Genomic DNA, 16,503 nt, shown 5'->3' with positions numbered 1-16,503 from the left:
ACTATATCAAATCTGTTTCTTTCCCACATCCATATTTCTTTTTTATACCTTTCAAAAATCTCTAGGTTTTTTGTTTATATTTTTGCACTTCCTCAGATGCTTTTTCCAAACAGATCATTGTTTCTTAATCTATGTAGTGTTTTTCACAAATATGTTGTATTAACAAACACATTTTTATTTGAAGTGTCTTGACAGTTTTTCTTGTGGAAGTATTTTTCTTTCATCTAATTTCTCAATCTTTTTGCATATCTTGTGTCTGGAAATTCTGGGCATTTTCCATAATAGTAACAATACATCATTTTTCTTATCTTCAGTAGTTCACTTTATCGTCTTTACGGCTCTTTTTGGCCTATCAGTTTTTGTGATTTTTGTGGACTGCTACTTCCTTCTACAATGGGGGGGGCATCCCCCCATTGCAGGAATGTTTCCATATTTTGAGGATTCTGCACTCATTTTTTTTTCCAGTCATGGCACCAGTGTGCATTCCAGAATTGGGCACTTTTTTATCCTGGGTCTTGTGCACCTAGCTATCTTAAATTTTTGACCTAATTCTGTCCATGATGTGTGCCATATAAAATACAGTCTATGTATCAGTGTCGTCTTGGTGAGACTTTGTAAAAAAAAAAAAAAAACCCGGGTCCACCCCATGAGGATACTCACCAAGACTTGATGATTAATTCAATTTCAGCAATACTAATTTATTTTGCTTGTTGACGTATCTCTATATTGGGAGAGTCAGTGAGGCTGTGCAGGTTTTCCCTTCATATTTGACTGCAAGAATTAAATATTAGGCTGAGAATTTGTGAAATCCATTTGCAGTAACACCATAGAGTTAATTCTGCAAGCTCATTATTCCTTTTACAGCTCTTTAAGGTAATCCTTATTTTATTCCTCACCTTCAAGAGTAATTACTCATACTCCTTGTCTGCTAAAGTGATATTATTTGGCGAGTGCTTTTCTAAGAAGACTTCATCTGATTATTGTACAAAAGGATCACACAGGTTGTCAACTTAATTCCAACTTGTATTTAATTTTTTCGCTCATCCTGGTACTTCCCTGGATGGGATAGCAGCAGGTTGTTGAGACCAGGCTTCTGGAAAGTAGTGCCCTTTCTGATTTTTTTATTAAGTGGGATCATGAGATGTTACAGACGAAAAATTGTAGAATTCTGATTTGTTAAGAAGAAATGCCCAAAGCCCCATAAAGAGGGTCCTCTCATAGGTAAAGCTGATAGCTTTTATGTACCTGTTATGTAGCAGGAAGAAATGTTTTTCTTAACAGTTATTTTGATATAATATGGTAAGTCTGTACTGTTTAATAGAAATTAGTGCAACAGATTCACACATTTTGTTGTTACAGTACATATTGCTTTCTGTTGCATAAAATACTGTATTTTTGCTTGGTGTATTCAGCTTGTGAAGGTGTACTGTATTTCTGTTTTGTTGTAGTCTGCTCGTGCTGTGAAAGTTCTGAAAGAATGCATCCGCTTGAAGCCAGAAGAGCCAACAATTCCACTTCTTGCTGCTAAATTGTGTATTGGACCTCTGCATTGGGTAAGCCTCAGTAATCGATTCACACCTGTTTCATCTTTATTTACACTGAACCATGCAGTATTTCTGTTATGATATTAATTTCTAGGTGCAAGAAGTGATGGGGAATGGTTTGAAGTAGTGAAAAGTTTATACATTTTAGGTTTAAAATTGTATTGGCACAACGTGGACATAATTTAGTGTCAGAGGCCTTTGGTGCTGGAAGTCCAGAAGGCTGTGGGTACTATTACCACTTAGGGTGACTGGATTAATTTTCAAATCACTGATACTGCAGTGCAGAATTAGAGGGTGCTGCACTCCTCAGAATGCTGTCTTTCAGATGAGATATTGAACCAAGGTTCCATTTACTAGAGTCTGTGGTATTTCTAGTGGATGCAAAAGATATCACAGAATTTATCGAAAAGGTTAGGGATAGTTCCCCGATGTCCTAGCCAACTTTATCCTAGTAGTGTAAATACCATCTTTGGGTCTCCCCTGAAAAAAGCCCAGTGGGACTATCCCATTCAAGAATGGATGGATTGGGAGATAAATCATAACATTTATTACACGTCTGCTTTGTTTATATGAAAATTGATACAGAATTTTAAAAAAATCATACCAAGACAATTGTCTTCATTTTATATTAAGTAGTTCTTTATTTTACCTATGTGTTTTTTTTACCCCCTATGTCTGCCAACAGTCAGGCTTCTCTCTAATCGAACATGGCCCATTTATTTTACCCAGGAATTTCATACAGTTTCATAGCAAGAGCTCTCCAAGGGGGGCCCCTTTTTTAGGCAGACATGAAGGCTCTCTATGTCCTTGCTGTCTTTCTGACAGTGAAGGCACTTCTGATGGCTTTAACTCTTATTTTGTGTGTGTGTGTGTGTGTGTGTGTGTGTGTGTGTGTGTGTGTGTGTGTGTGTTTGCATGTGTTTGATGTGCATCATCACAGAGGTTCATAGTGCCTTTCCCATGTGAGTACAAGATTTTACACACCTGTGTTGAAGGTTGTCAGGGGGCAGTGGCTCAGTGAGCATGATACCCATCCCCAACACATTTACATCATCTTCCCTGTTTTGAGTGATTATGAAATATTTCCTCTGGTTCCACCTGTTATCCCCTCAGTATTCATGCCATTCACCCCTCCCTGCTCCTTCAGATATGTAAGCTGCTCATCAAACCTCATTGCCTGGGCCTTAGTCAGACATTATCCATGTATCGACTATCCCCTCAGTATACATGCCATTCACCCCTCCCTGCTCCTTCAGATATGTAAGCTGCTCATTAAACTTCATTGCATGGGCCTTAGTCGGACGTTATCCATGTATCGACTATCCCCTCAGTATACATGCCATTCACCCCTCCCTGCTCCTTCAGATATGTAAGCTGTTCATCAAACTTCATTGCCTGGGCCTTAGTCAGACATTATCCATGTATCGACTGTCCCCTCAGTATACATGCTATTCACCCCTCCCTGCTCCTTCAGATATGTAAGCTGTTCATTATACCTCATTGCGTGGGCCTTAGTCAGATGTTACCCGTTTATCGACTATTCCTTCAGTATACATGCCATTCACCCCCCCTGCTCCTTCAGATATGTAAGCTGCTCATCAAACTTCATTGCCTGGGCCTTAGTCAGACGTTACCCGTGTATCGACTAGAGCTGGCTTACCTCAAACAGTCTGTGCAGATTCACACTTCACAACTTTGGCATATTGAATGACAGAACTTGTGTATTATCCAATTTTCACAACTGCTTAATTGTGTGAAGTTTAGAATATAATGGCTAGAGTTTTGTGTCATGAATATTTGTATCTAACATGGATTTGTAGAAGTTTTTTCACACTTGGTCTGATTTTGGTGTTGTTGTTGTCTTTTGGCTTTTCTCAGTTAGGGGTCGCCACAGCGGAACTCCGGTCCACTAATGATTGGCAGTAGATTTTGACGAACGCCGATGTGCCAGCTCGACGTTCAACCTTCAATGAAGGCACGCCCATTTATACATGTCTTTCGAATGCCCACCCAACCGTGGGGAGGACATGCAGACTCCACACAGAAGGCAACTCCCTGCACTCTAGCCGAGAAACGAACGGGAGAACCTCTTGCTGTGAGGCAACAATACGTCTGATTTTGGTGTACTATGTTAATAATGCAGGCTACTAGATATATGTGCTGTAATGCGTAGACTCTTTCTGCTTAAGTTTTTCTGAAATGTATTACAAACTGAGTTTTTCATAGTATTCTCTCTAGTGCCTCGGCTTAAACAAAGCCTTCAAGGAGTACTAAAACCCATACCTATTAAAACATTTCTATACACCCATCAGTAAAACAATCAACCAATAGAAATGCCCATTAAATTAGTAATCTCCAATTACAGTCTATATTGAGACCTGGGGGATATAAAGTGCTAAACTTCAAAATAAAAATAGCTTCCTTATACATAAATTTTTTTATACACATTTTCTAAATAACAATTAACGGACACTTTCTCCAAAACTAGTAGGGTCCGATTTATGAAATTGTGAAAAATGCTGTGCAGTAGGACTCTCAGTTTTAATATTTTTAATATTTCGAATATGTTCTTGCAACCTAATTTTGAGTTTCCTTTTACTTTCTCCAATGTAAGTTAAACCACACGGTCTCTGTAAAGCATATATGACACCTTCATGGTCACAACTGTAAAAATCAGAAGTATAAAAAGGAACTCCATTTATATATGAAAATATCCTAACAGTATAGTGGCATACACAACAGTGACCGCATGGATAAGTCAATAAAAGGTCAGGAGAAGCAGAAGGAGCAGCAGGGGGCAAAAAAATAGTTATGAACCAAAATATCTCTCAAAGTTCTTCCTCTCCTATAATACTAGGAAAAGGATAAAGCAGACCACCTAAATCTTTAAATTTCAACAGAAAATTCCAATAGTATCTAACTAAAGAAACTGTTTCAGAACTCAAAACACAGTATGTAATAACAAAATAAATTCTCCTTCTTTCCCCTTGCCACCGACAGGCAGAACAATACCCTGCCCTTCCAGCTCCCTCCCACCAGTCCTACTAAAAGTAGACCCATCAATAGCTTTATGAACAGCAGACTCAATTATCTCATAATTATAACCCCAAGAACAAAAATAGAAAACATTCTATTAATTTCAACATACATCATTTATTGATGGGTGTATATAAATGTTTTTATAGGTACGGTTTTTAGTACTCCTTGAAGGTTTTGTTTCAGCTGAGGCAGTAGAGAGAATAAAGTGTTTTTTTTTTTATTTTGAGTGGTTCCTACCTGTGGTTTTTGGATTTTATATTTCTTTTGGTGTAGTTTTATGTTTTTCTTTTATAGCTAGTGAGCCCTCATTTGACATACCTCATATTTTTAGAGATGAGGCTGTGGATAATACACAGTGTATGATGGACCATTTCGTTACTCATGTCAAGCCCTCTGTGGATCGTGCCGGTACTGGTTGCTTGAATACTGCATCTAGTTCACCCCAGGTATTGGAGAGATTGGAACAGGAGCATAGAACCAGGACTGAAAATCCCTTTTCATCAGTGGGTCCAGAGGTCTCATTTTTCTTTACTGGGAAATTCCGGTGCTTTGCTAGAGAAACTGGAATGATTGCTTCATAAGGAAACAACCATCTATTTCAACATGCTGGGTTTGCAATGCTATATTGATTTAGATATCTCACCTAGGGGTCTTAGAGCTTTTAAGACCCCCTCCACTCCATTTGATATGTCTGAGGAAATGAATATAAATTTCTCTAAGAGATAGCTGGCAGCGGCATATGTGTGCTTTGGAGTGGGTGAGTATTATGCTGGAGAGAGACAGAATTAAGCAGAATAAAGTAAAAGGTGATTAAAGTAGTGTGCACAGAGTTATCTAAACTTTTAGTTCGTGCATGTCTTAATTCTTTATCTGATATTCAGGAAAAGGTTAAAAAGTATGAGCAGGAATTTATTGACCAGAAAACTGTTAAACCTAAAAGGGATTTAAATGATTATGAGGGAGAATGTGCCTTCCTATGGAAAGTGAATGATCGTCCAGCTCGGCATGGTGTTTCTTCTGTATTTAGGAAGTCTCCTAATTCTTCTAGGGGTGTTTCTTTTGCATCTGATGTTTCAGGCACTTCACCTGATGTAGAAGCAGGAAATGGATCATTTCCCAGTTTGCCTCCAGCTCAGGAAACATCTAAACTTGTTAGGAGCTTTCAGAGAGACCAACAGGACCAAGGAGAATCTCTCAGCGACTGTAAGAGAGGGTGTTATCAACCCGCAGTTGAGCATACTAGAGAAGGACAGTGCCAACTCGAGAAAGGCAAATGGCAATAATTATCTGTATTATGGTATGTTAATACATAATATTTCTGGCATTGACTTAACAGAGACTCAGCTGAAGTTTTTAGACTTTGGACTGAAATTTGTTCCTGCTATTTTGCCTCATATTCATGATTTGAAATGTGATGTTTTTAGACTAATTCGTAAGTTACACTTATTGTATTTTTTGAATGTGGGGGTAATGTTTCATGTGATGATGTTGATTGATTGAACGATAGTAGTATTGATAATAGTGAGGATGCTAGTTTTTATTCGTGTTGTTCAGACCTGAGGGATGACGAATGTGGTAGTGCTAATGCTTATAGTTTATTAGATACTACTAAGGTTGTTTGTAAAAGTGATTTTATGCCTCCTTTTAAACATGAAGAGTGTTAAACGATTTTCTAGTATGCTTAATTTTGCTATTGAATGTGCTTATGAGAAATTTATTGATAAATGTAATATGGTTTATGATATGACTAAACATGAATGGAATGATTTGCAATGGTTAGCTAGGAATAATAGTATTGATATTAAACATTCCGACAAAGGCAATAAAATTGTTATGAATTGTCATCAGTATTTTCAGATGTGTATGTCATACTTGCAACATGGTAATGTTTCTGAGGAGATCAGCATGTTTGAATACAATAAGGCTGTTACAAATTATGGTATTCTTTTGGAAAAAGGTTTGAGATGAGGTTACCTTTCTCATTTAGAGTTGGATACTAAATTTCATATGTTTTATAGTGAAATAGTTTTTTATTGACTCCCTAAAATACATAAAAATGGTTTGAATCCTAGGTAGACCTATTGTGTCAGCTCGTTTTTTTTTTGTCTAAAATTGGCCTTTTTTTACTTGAGTTTTTGTTGCCCTATGTTGTCAAATTGCCCTCCTATATTAGAGATAGAGGTGACTTTTTGGATAAAATATTTGTTATTGAATGGTCGACATATATGTTTTTTATGAGTGTGGATCTGTGTAGTTTATATACTAATATTAAAGATAGTATAGGATTAGAAGCTGTTAAATATTTTTTGGGAGATGCACCTTTATAGAATGATATATTAGACCTTTTGCATTCTTGTTTAAAAAATTTTTTTTGGTGTTCAATTGTTTATATCATCAGTTACAGGAGATGGCTATGGGGCTTCTTTTGCTCCCGTGTATGCCAATTTAGTTATGGGTTTGAGCTGGAATATCTTTGTCAATGTAAAAAAGTAATGTCTTTCGGCTTTTCCCGGTTAGGGGTCGCCACAGCAGAACTCTAGTCTGCTAATGATCGGCAGTGGGCTTTTACGGTGGCGAGTTGCCAGCCCGATGCCGAATCTTCAAGGAAGGTACATCCATTCAAGCATGCACCTACCTGCATGTCTTTAGACATCACTCAACCGTGGGGAAGGACATACAGACTCCACACAGAAGGAGCTCCAGATGAGAATCGAACGGGAGAACCTCTTGCTTTGAGGCGACAACACTAACCGCTGCACCACCGTGGCCGTCAATATCTCTGTCAGTGTAATTTTTTTAAATAAGTTTGTAGTAAAATATTATCGATTTATTGATGTTTGATTTTTGTCTGTCAAAGTTAGGTTTATGAATGTTTTGACCAGTTACAGAATAATAGGTTTGCTTTTTGTTTGATGGTTTACAGTTGTGTCTTAGTTCTAATAATGGTTTGTTTACCTCTGTACTTAGAAAATGTATGGATGCGGAACAGTTTTTGAATGGGTGAAGTTGTCACCCACCCCATATTTTGGTTACCCTCCCTTATTTTATTTTTTTATTTTACGTTTGTTGACTGGGATAGTCCGACTGGATGCATGTCCATTTTCAGCGGAGGCCCGGGGAGAAAAGCTCCAAAGCTTATGGTGAGTGTATTTGTTTGAGGAGGCTTTGTAATAATAATGATAGTGATTTTAATGTTGAAATTAATAGAATGTTTTCTATTTTTGTTCTTGGGGTTATAATTATGAGATAATTGAGTCTGCTGTTCATAAAACCATTGATGGGTCTACTTTTAGTAGGACTGGTGGGAGGGAGCTGGAAGGGCAGGGTATTGTTCTGCCTGTCGGTGCAAGGGGGAAAGGAGAATTTATTTTATTACATATAGTGTTTTGAGTTCTGAAATAGTTTCTTTAGTTATATACTATTGGAATTTTCTGTTGAAATTTAAAGATTTAGGTGGTTTGCTTTATCATTTTCCTAGTATTATAGGAGAGGAAGAAATCTGAAAGATGTTTTGGTTTATAATTAATTTTACTTGCCCCTGCTGCTCCCTCTGATTCTCCTGACCTTTTAGGGACTTATCCATGCAGTTATTGTTGTGTATGCCACTATATTGTTAGGACATTTTGTATGCCACTATACTGTTAGGACATTTTCAGATATATATAAATGGGGTTCCTTTTTATACTTCTGATTTTTACAGTTGTGACACTGAAGGTGTCATATATGCTTTACAGTGTCCATGTAGTTTAACTTACATTGGAGAAAGTAAAAGGAAACTCAAAATTAGGTTGCAAGAACATATTCGAAATATTAATATTAAAACTGAAAGTCCTACTGCACAGCATTTTGTACAGTTTCATAAATCGGACCCTAGTGGTCTAAGGGCAACAGTTTTGGAGAAAGTGTGTATTCATTTTTATGTAAAAAATGTGTATAAGAAAAAAATTTATGTATAAAGAAGCTATTTTTATTTTAAAGTTTAGCACTTTAATGACCCTCAGGTCTCAGTATAGACTGTAATTGGAGATTATTAATTGGTTGATTGTTTTATTGATGGGTGTATATAAATGTTTTAATAGGTATGGTTTTTAACACTTCTTGAAGGCTTTGTTTAAGCCGAGGTGCTAGAGACAGTATTTTTTCTTTTTTAGTGGTTCCTGCCTGTGGTTTTTGGATTTTGTATTTATTTTGGTGTAGCTTTTATATGAGTTTTACATAGTATATGTTTAAGGTCTCTAAATAGCATAAAGAATTCAACACATACATATTAGGTATTCATTCAGGTAGCCCATCTTGAACATATTGTAGTAAAAAAGTAATGATTACCTATCCCTGTTTTTGCTGAAAAATCAATTGAACAGTTGCCCCTCCTACTACAAATACAGATATGCACAGAAATGCCTAGGTTATACTGTAGAACTTCTCAGGTGACCCCCCCCCCCAGTACGTTTAGCAGTAAAATTTAATACCCTAACTCTTTAACTGCAAAGAATATGAGCTGCCAGGCACTGATGGGCCAAGGCCTTCTTGAAGTTGGTCACTAGTAAAGGTGGTGTTATGTGCTGCTTTGTCTTATGAGCAGTTCTGTTAGGTCACTTAAACCTGCAAGTACTATGTGAATCTTATGAGCAATTCTGTTAGGTCACTTAAACCTGCAAGTACTATGTGAATCTTATGAGCAATTCTGTTAGGTCACTTAAACGTGCAAGTACTATGTGAATTCCTCTTCTTGTTCTTCATTACATCACTGTTGCAATAGCCATGACTTTATGGGACATGTCCTGCCAAGGATATCCAAATCTGGTCAGTCTAGAAAGCTTTGGGCACCTTTTGCATACACTGTGTGACCTCCATTAGCATGAGAGTAATTGCTGGTATGAGAGGAAAGTATGTGCATTTCAAACATCACTGCCTTCTTGTGTGTATATGAGAGGAAAGTATATGCATTTCAAACATCACCGCCTTCTTGTTGTGTATATATGAGAGAAAAGTATGTGTATTTCAAACATCACTACCTTCTTGTTGTGTGTATATGAGAGGAAAGTATGTGCATTTCAAACATCACTGCCTTCTTGTGTGTATATGAGAGGAAAGTATGGGCACTTCAGACATCACTGCTTTCTTGTTGTGTGTATGCTTATACAGACTTCATTGGCTTTGCGACATGAGTATCAGTGGTTGACTTTATTCACAGTTTCAGGCAGATAAGTATTCCTAATGGCAAATCCTTCCTTTTTCTCTATAAAAGTTATTTGAAAAAATCTCCCTTGCCTACCAGAAAGGGCAGATGTACTTCTGGTTGACAAATACCTTATAAGGATGTCCATACTTGTATGTTTTATCTAGAAAAACAGAACAAGCCAGGTACTGCCAAATTTGTCTTTCATTTACTGCTAAAACTGTAAAGAGTAGATTAAATTCATTAAGAATTTTATTGCCTCAGGGATTTGCTGAATGCAACTATGGTGTCGGACTCCCCATTAGCACCCCCTCCCCTACTAGAACATGAACAAAGAGAAGCTATCCAAAAAGGTTTATAAAGAAATTTGGGCATGTGCCTGTCTTCTGTGGTCCGGCACTGATGACGCCTCTGAGGTGCTTTCACAGCCCTCTCATTGTCAGTTCTAAACTCCTGGTCCCTCTGGTGCATCCCGTCCAGAGGTCGTTTAGGCCTGAGAGCATCACATATCTGTTCAGACCATAAGTCAGAGATACAGACAATGCCAGGAGGGTTGACCCTTGTGTTATACTGTTTGAGGGCGAGGAGGGCATATATCAGGTCATGGTAGGGAAAGACATCACTGAGTCCACTTATGGAGGTCCATGTTATGGACTGTTCTCCAAAAAAACCATTATGCTTAAGATCCTGAAAAGCGCAAAATAAAAGCTAAATATCTTTCTTCTCCTTCTAGTCCCGCTGTACAAAAGGGTTCACAGGAGGATTGGTTTAACTTTGTGCAGGGCTTATGTAAGGCCACAAAGTCTGGGCACAGTCTCTTCAGATTCTCCCAATGAAGAAATCTCTTTGAGATACTGTCTCCAAAATGAATGTTTTTTTTTTAAGTTGGAAGGTAAGGAGGTATCCAAATCTCAAATAAGGTATTATGAGTTACTTAGTATGAATTTCTCAAAACCAGTAACCTCCTGTTCTTGGGACCATGAATAATAGTTTTAGTGCAGATTCTTCTTCCCTTTACTTGCAGCCTCCTGCCTCTAGAAAATAGATTGTACAGGGTTTCAGATTCACACAAATGTCTATATAACAATCCTACCACAGACCCTACTGTTATTTCCCTGGTACCGGTAAAAGATCAAAAGCCTTTACTCTGCCAATCCTGTCCCAAATGAAAAGGGCAGTCATGCCTTTGATAGGTTTAGAAAAAAAAGGTTTGTACATCATTTACTTTATCCTTCAGAACAATTAGTTGGCAGACACGCATGTGTAAATATCTCCTTCCTGTTATGCTATAATCTCTTCCAAATTCCCCAGTTAAATCTAATTTACTGTGTACTTGGTCACTTCTGCTTCCTATGTCACTAATCACTCCATCAGGTGTGCTTATGATGCAGTTTGTAGAACTGCTACTATAGGCAGTTATTCACAGATATAGGTTCTTAGGTGAATGCTAGGCTAAGTGCCCTGAACGGCCACTTTAAGACTAGCCAATAACCAAAGGTCAGAACTAAACCTTGTGTCTTGTATCTGTGAGGTAAAGACCTTAATCATTATGCCATACTCACCCGTGAGGTGGGTGCATATGCCTGAGTGAGACTGCAGCGCTTTCCTGAGAATGTTATGGCTGTGTTCTTAAATGGCTGTACTTGACAGAGATCTGTTTTTTGGTAACTTTATAGCTGAGGTCCTTAAAACATTGGAAAAAAAATAGGAATGTTGATGCAGGAAGTGAAACACCTGATCTGAAGTTGTTAATCTTCTTCCTATTCATCATTGATCGGGGCTCGGAACAGAGTCGGCCTTATACCAAGCTCGCATGCACCAAAAACTCTTGAGCTAAGCTGCTACCCAAAATGCCCTTCATTCAGTTTCTTCAGATCTCGTTTGCCGCACAGCCATATAGCAGCATTTCACCGAGCTCTCCAGCTGTTATATTTTTCACAATTTTATAAGTATTTGTGAATCTTTTCTGTCAGTTTGCTAATTTTTCTCTATTTACCCACTCAGCTCTACCCACAGGTATTTCTTTTTGTACCATTGTTGGTATTGACCCTTTTACCCTTGTGCTATTCCCAATACCATTGTTGGTATTTCCCTCTCTTTCTCTCTCTACACTTTCTTCTACTTTAGTGTGTGTGTTTCCTGTTATGTCAGAAAAGAAAGGGATTACGGGGTTTAAACACTGCTCTTCTTGCAGTTGTAAACTCCCGAATAGTGATTTACATGAAGAGTGTATGTATTGTTAGGGGATTCCGCATTTATCGGCGAAACCTCTTTGTGATATTTGTGCTAGGTTCAGTCAGCGGACGCTGAATTAGACGCAACAAGATGATTCTTAAGGGCCTGTTTCCTTTGCCTTTTTCGGAGGCTATTTCTTCGGCAGAGGTCTCATCCCCTCCTTCTGTGGACAAGAAACGTCCTCGTTCAGACCCCTCTTCACTGGCCGGTGATATGGGGAAAAAGCCATAAGCACAAGGTCCACAAGACTTCTATCGAGCACCGTATTGTCTCCTTGGTTCCAACCACCTCAGCTGTGAGTTTGACCTCAGTGATCCATACCGAGGTCACCTTGTCGGCGACTGTTCCGGCTCCGACGATTTTGGTGCCCACTACAAGCTTGATTCCTACCAGTTTGCCTGTCTCTACCTCGGCACCGATGTCCCCCATTTCTATTCCGACAGCAGCTTCGGAGCCACTATTGACCTCTACCTCAGCTGTGACCTCAGCTCCGATCATTCCCTTGCTGCCGGTTTCCAAACTGGAATCGGTGCCATTCTTTAATTCACCACAGACCCAGTACACCCCGTCTGTGGATCTATTTGCCGGACAAGCCTTAATCCCCTTTTTGGACTGGCCTGATTCCCCCTCAGGGGCATTGGTAAGGTCCACCAGGAGCCTTTCAGAATTGGATGTGGTGCGCCTTTTTGATCAGCTGCTTGACCGCCAGGGGAATTACATATTTTTATAGACCCCATCCCACTCCGGGCTTTGGGTCTATTACATCGGCGACCCCTATATACTCTCCTCCCTTGGATCCCTCAGTTCCGAGGCTCATATTTCCAATGATTGTGGGAGGACCCCCCTTCCTCGGCGCCATCAACGACTGTGTCTGAGGCCCCTTTGGGTGTCTGTTCCGTCAGAACCCACACTTCCTCAATCTCATGCTTGGGGGGTGGAACCCTTGGTTCCGGCCACAGTTCCAGTTGTGTTGCTGGTTCCGTCTTTGAGACAGAGGGTGACTCCTGCCCCGGTTTTGCTTGAGGCTCCATCCCCAGGAGCGGACCGCATGGAGCGGGGTGTGACCCCGGTTCCGAAATTGTCTCCTTCGGTTCTGGGCTTCCATTCTTCTTCTTCAGGCGGGCTTGCTTTCCGGGTGATGGAGAGGGTGTTCGCTTTGAGCAATCCTCCTACGTCAGACATCCCACCAGTTCCCTCTGAGCCGCAGCTGTCAAAGGCCCCCCCCAGGACTCAGCGCAAGGCCCAGGAAACCCCTGTTCAGGGTATTTCCCTTTGAGTCTTCTTCGGATGCTCCCACCGAAGAACCCCCTCGGAAACGGGCATGTAAGAGGAAACACATGGACTCCCCAGAGGAATCCCTCACGGAAGATACGGACTACGATGATGGGGAAGGATCCCCATGGTCACCCCCTGACGAAGTCTCATTTGGAGACATCCTGGAAATCTTGAAGCAGAAGGGTGACTGGAAGCCCTCCAATCCTTCCTCTGAGGAATCTGTATTCCTGCAGGCCTTCTGCTCTTGGCCCTCTACTTCTTGGGTGACCCCTGCCGATGAGTTGGTCAAGCTCATCGTGCAGCGGGCATGGAAGAACCCTGACTCCATTGAGGCCATCCCCAGGAGATCAGATAAGATACTCTCCCCTCCAGAGGATCAACCCCATTGGTCAAGAGGTTTGCCAGTAGATGCTATGGTGGTGGTGGCAGCCACGAAAAGGACCTTGTGGAGGAAAGTCCTGCTGTTCACCCACCCAACAGAGAGTCCCGGGCAGTGGACAGGTTAGGGAAGTGAGTTTTTGTGTCAGCGACCTTTGCTGTCAGGTCTCTGAATTTTCTGGCACATTTTACGAGGCTCCAGAGAGATCTCATCTGCGAGCTCTTTGGAACTCTTGTGGGTCAAGTTTCGGATGGAGCACGCGATAAAGTTGCTTCCCAACTTACCACCCTAGAGTCAATCTCTAATTTGTTCATGAGGTTGCTGTCCCACGTAACCAAAGGAGCAGCTAGAGCTGCAGGTGCAGGCGTAGTTATGAGACACCACGCCTGGATGCACATTTGTGACCTCGCGGACTCCTTCAAGTCTTCCTTTTTAAACGCCCCTATCGAACCATCAGCTTTGTTCGGTGTCAAGGATACATTAGCCAGGTGCAAACAGGATGGGAAGACCTTCTCTGCCGTGGGTCTACGTTTTTCTAAACCTCAGCATTCCTTCTCCAGGAACCAGAGGAGTGGAAAGATGTGGCACAAGAAGTCTCAAGGTCCTTTCCGTGACGCACGTGGTAAGGACTCTCCCAGAGGCAGAGGGGGTTCCAATAATGGAAGACGCCCCTTTCGGGGCAGAGGGGATCCCCGAAATCAGGACTACAGAGATTTTCTCGGGAAGACCGTATCAGTGCTGCCTGATTGCTTTCCTCTGGAAGCAGTCGGGGCGCATTTCTCTCTGCACCAAGCTGCCTGGCTCTCCATTACAAATGATCTGTGGGTGCAGAGAATAATTTCCAAAGGCTATCACATTCCCCTAATTTCTTATCCAAGACCTCCGAAATCCCTTCCCGATGTTCCACCCAGTCAAAGGGAGGAGGTAGCTTCCGAAATATGAAAGCTATGTCAAAAACGAGTGAATCAACAGGTCCCCCCAGACCAGTGCGGATCAGGGTTTTACTCTAGATTCGTTTTAGTGCCAAAAAAGACTGGGGACTGGAGGCCTATTTTGGATCTCAGCCAGCTAAACAAATCAGTGGTTCAGACCAAGTTCTGCGTGGTCACGATTTAATTCATCCTGCCTTTTCTGCGGGAGAGAGTGTGGATGTGCTCCGTTAGATCTTCGAGATGCGTATTACCACATCAAAATGGATAAGCACTCCAGGATTCTCCTTTGCTTCCGGCTGGGAGCCAATCACTGCCAATTCAGAGCCCTGCCATTTGGTCTCTCAACGGCCCCCAGAGTGTTCACGAAATGCCTAGCAGTGGTCACAGCTCATCTGAGATTTCAGGAATTTCCAGGTGTTTCCGTATTTAGATGATTGGCTCCTCTCCACCACCACCAAGCGCCTTCTGGTCAGGGCCCTCCGCTACACTCTAGTTCTAGCGGAGTCGCTTGGTATCACCATCCACTGGGAAAAATCCAACTTTCAGCCCTCACAACAATTGGAATTTATAGGGGCAATATTCAATACTCAATCAAGTCTGGTCTCTCTTCCCCCTCACAGGCTTCAGAGATTAAGGGCACAAGTTCAAGTGATACTCTGTCAAAGAAAGGTGTCTGCAAGGGAAGTTCTTCAGGCTCTGGGGTCTATGGCAGTAGCCATCCCAATTGTTCCCCTAGCCAGATTACACATGAGACTACTACAATGGCTCCTTCTGTCCCATTGGATATCCAATCTTCATCCCTTGAGCTCACAGATTCTCATCACCAACACCTGTAAACAAGATCTCCTGTGGTGGATGAGTGCAGACAAAAATCTTTGGTGTCACCCCTTCCAGGCTCCCCAACCCAGCGCCACGGTGACCACGGACGCTTCCCTGATAGGGTGGGGGCACTACCTGGGAAAGTCAGTCCAAGGCACATGGTCAGCATAGAGGTCAACTTGCATATCAGTGTCCTGGTGTTAAGAGCGGTGCTATTGGCATTGCAAGCATTCCACCCGCTGCTTCCATCCGTAACGATTGCTATCCAGTCAGACATGTCCGTTGTCTGGTACATAAACAGGGAAGGACCAAATCCTACCCCATATGTCGCGAAGCCATGAGAATCTGGCATTGGGCGATAGCTTCCAACCGCTTTCTGATCACAACGCATATCATGGGGAGCTCCAACATGATTGCGGACAGGCTAAGCAGATGCATCCTCCATTCTCACGAGTGGTCTCTCAATCCAAGTGTGATGGCAGAAATCTTCAGCCGTTGGGGCCAGCCATGCTGTGATCTTTTCGCCTCTCCCTGAAACACAAAATGCAGCAGCTACTTTGCCCTCTTTCCCCCTCACGGGGAGTCACTGAGAGATGCTTTGATTCACGATTGGCCCATGGGTCTCCTTTATGCTTATCCTCTGATCCCCCTTTTCTAAGGAAAGCTATTCAGTTGAGAAGCAAAGTGATCCTCATTGCCCTGTTCTGGCCTTGTCAAGTGTGGTTTCCCTTCATCCGACCTCCTCTGTTGCAACCTCCTTGGATCCTAGACACTCATCAGGACCTCATATCTCGCCCACAAGGGCTGACTCCACCGAATCTATCCACTCTCAAGCTGACGGCTTGGTTCCTCCACTTCCATTAGTTGCCAGGCAGGAAACCCTCTCCTCATCTGTCCGTGATATTATCCTGGCATCCCATAAACCATCCACCAGAAAACTTTACAGGGACAAATGGAAAACCTTCTCTATCTGGTCACATAATCGGAAGCTAGATCCCTTCTCAGCTCCTGTAGCTACTGCTCTTCATTATCTTGCTGAGGTGTTCGACAGTGGTGCATCAGCTTCCACCATTCGAGTCCATTTAGCAGCTATTTCCAACT

At 41.5% G+C, this 16,503-nt stretch overlaps 1 protein-coding gene across 1 annotated transcript in view; it reads left to right on the top strand.

Annotated features, from left to right (window-relative positions):
- TTC7B (tetratricopeptide repeat domain 7B) overlaps positions 1-16,503 on the top strand; it is a gene marked incomplete in the record, with an annotated part of 1,939,345 nt that overhangs the window by 1,110,023 nt on the left and 812,819 nt on the right. Inside the window, 1 exon segment of the mRNA XM_044074706.1 lies at positions 1,449-1,553. Coding sequence (XP_043930641.1) covers positions 1,449-1,553 — 105 coding nt within the window.

This window comes from Protopterus annectens, chromosome 6.part0, assembly GCF_019279795.1.
Source record: "Protopterus annectens isolate FY-2018-M chromosome 6.part0, PAN1.0, whole genome shotgun sequence".
Classification (NCBI taxonomy): domain Eukaryota; kingdom Metazoa; phylum Chordata; order Ceratodontiformes; family Protopteridae; genus Protopterus; species Protopterus annectens.
The sequence above is the reverse complement of the archived record's forward strand: the minus strand, read 5'-3'. Positions and strand labels throughout refer to the sequence as shown.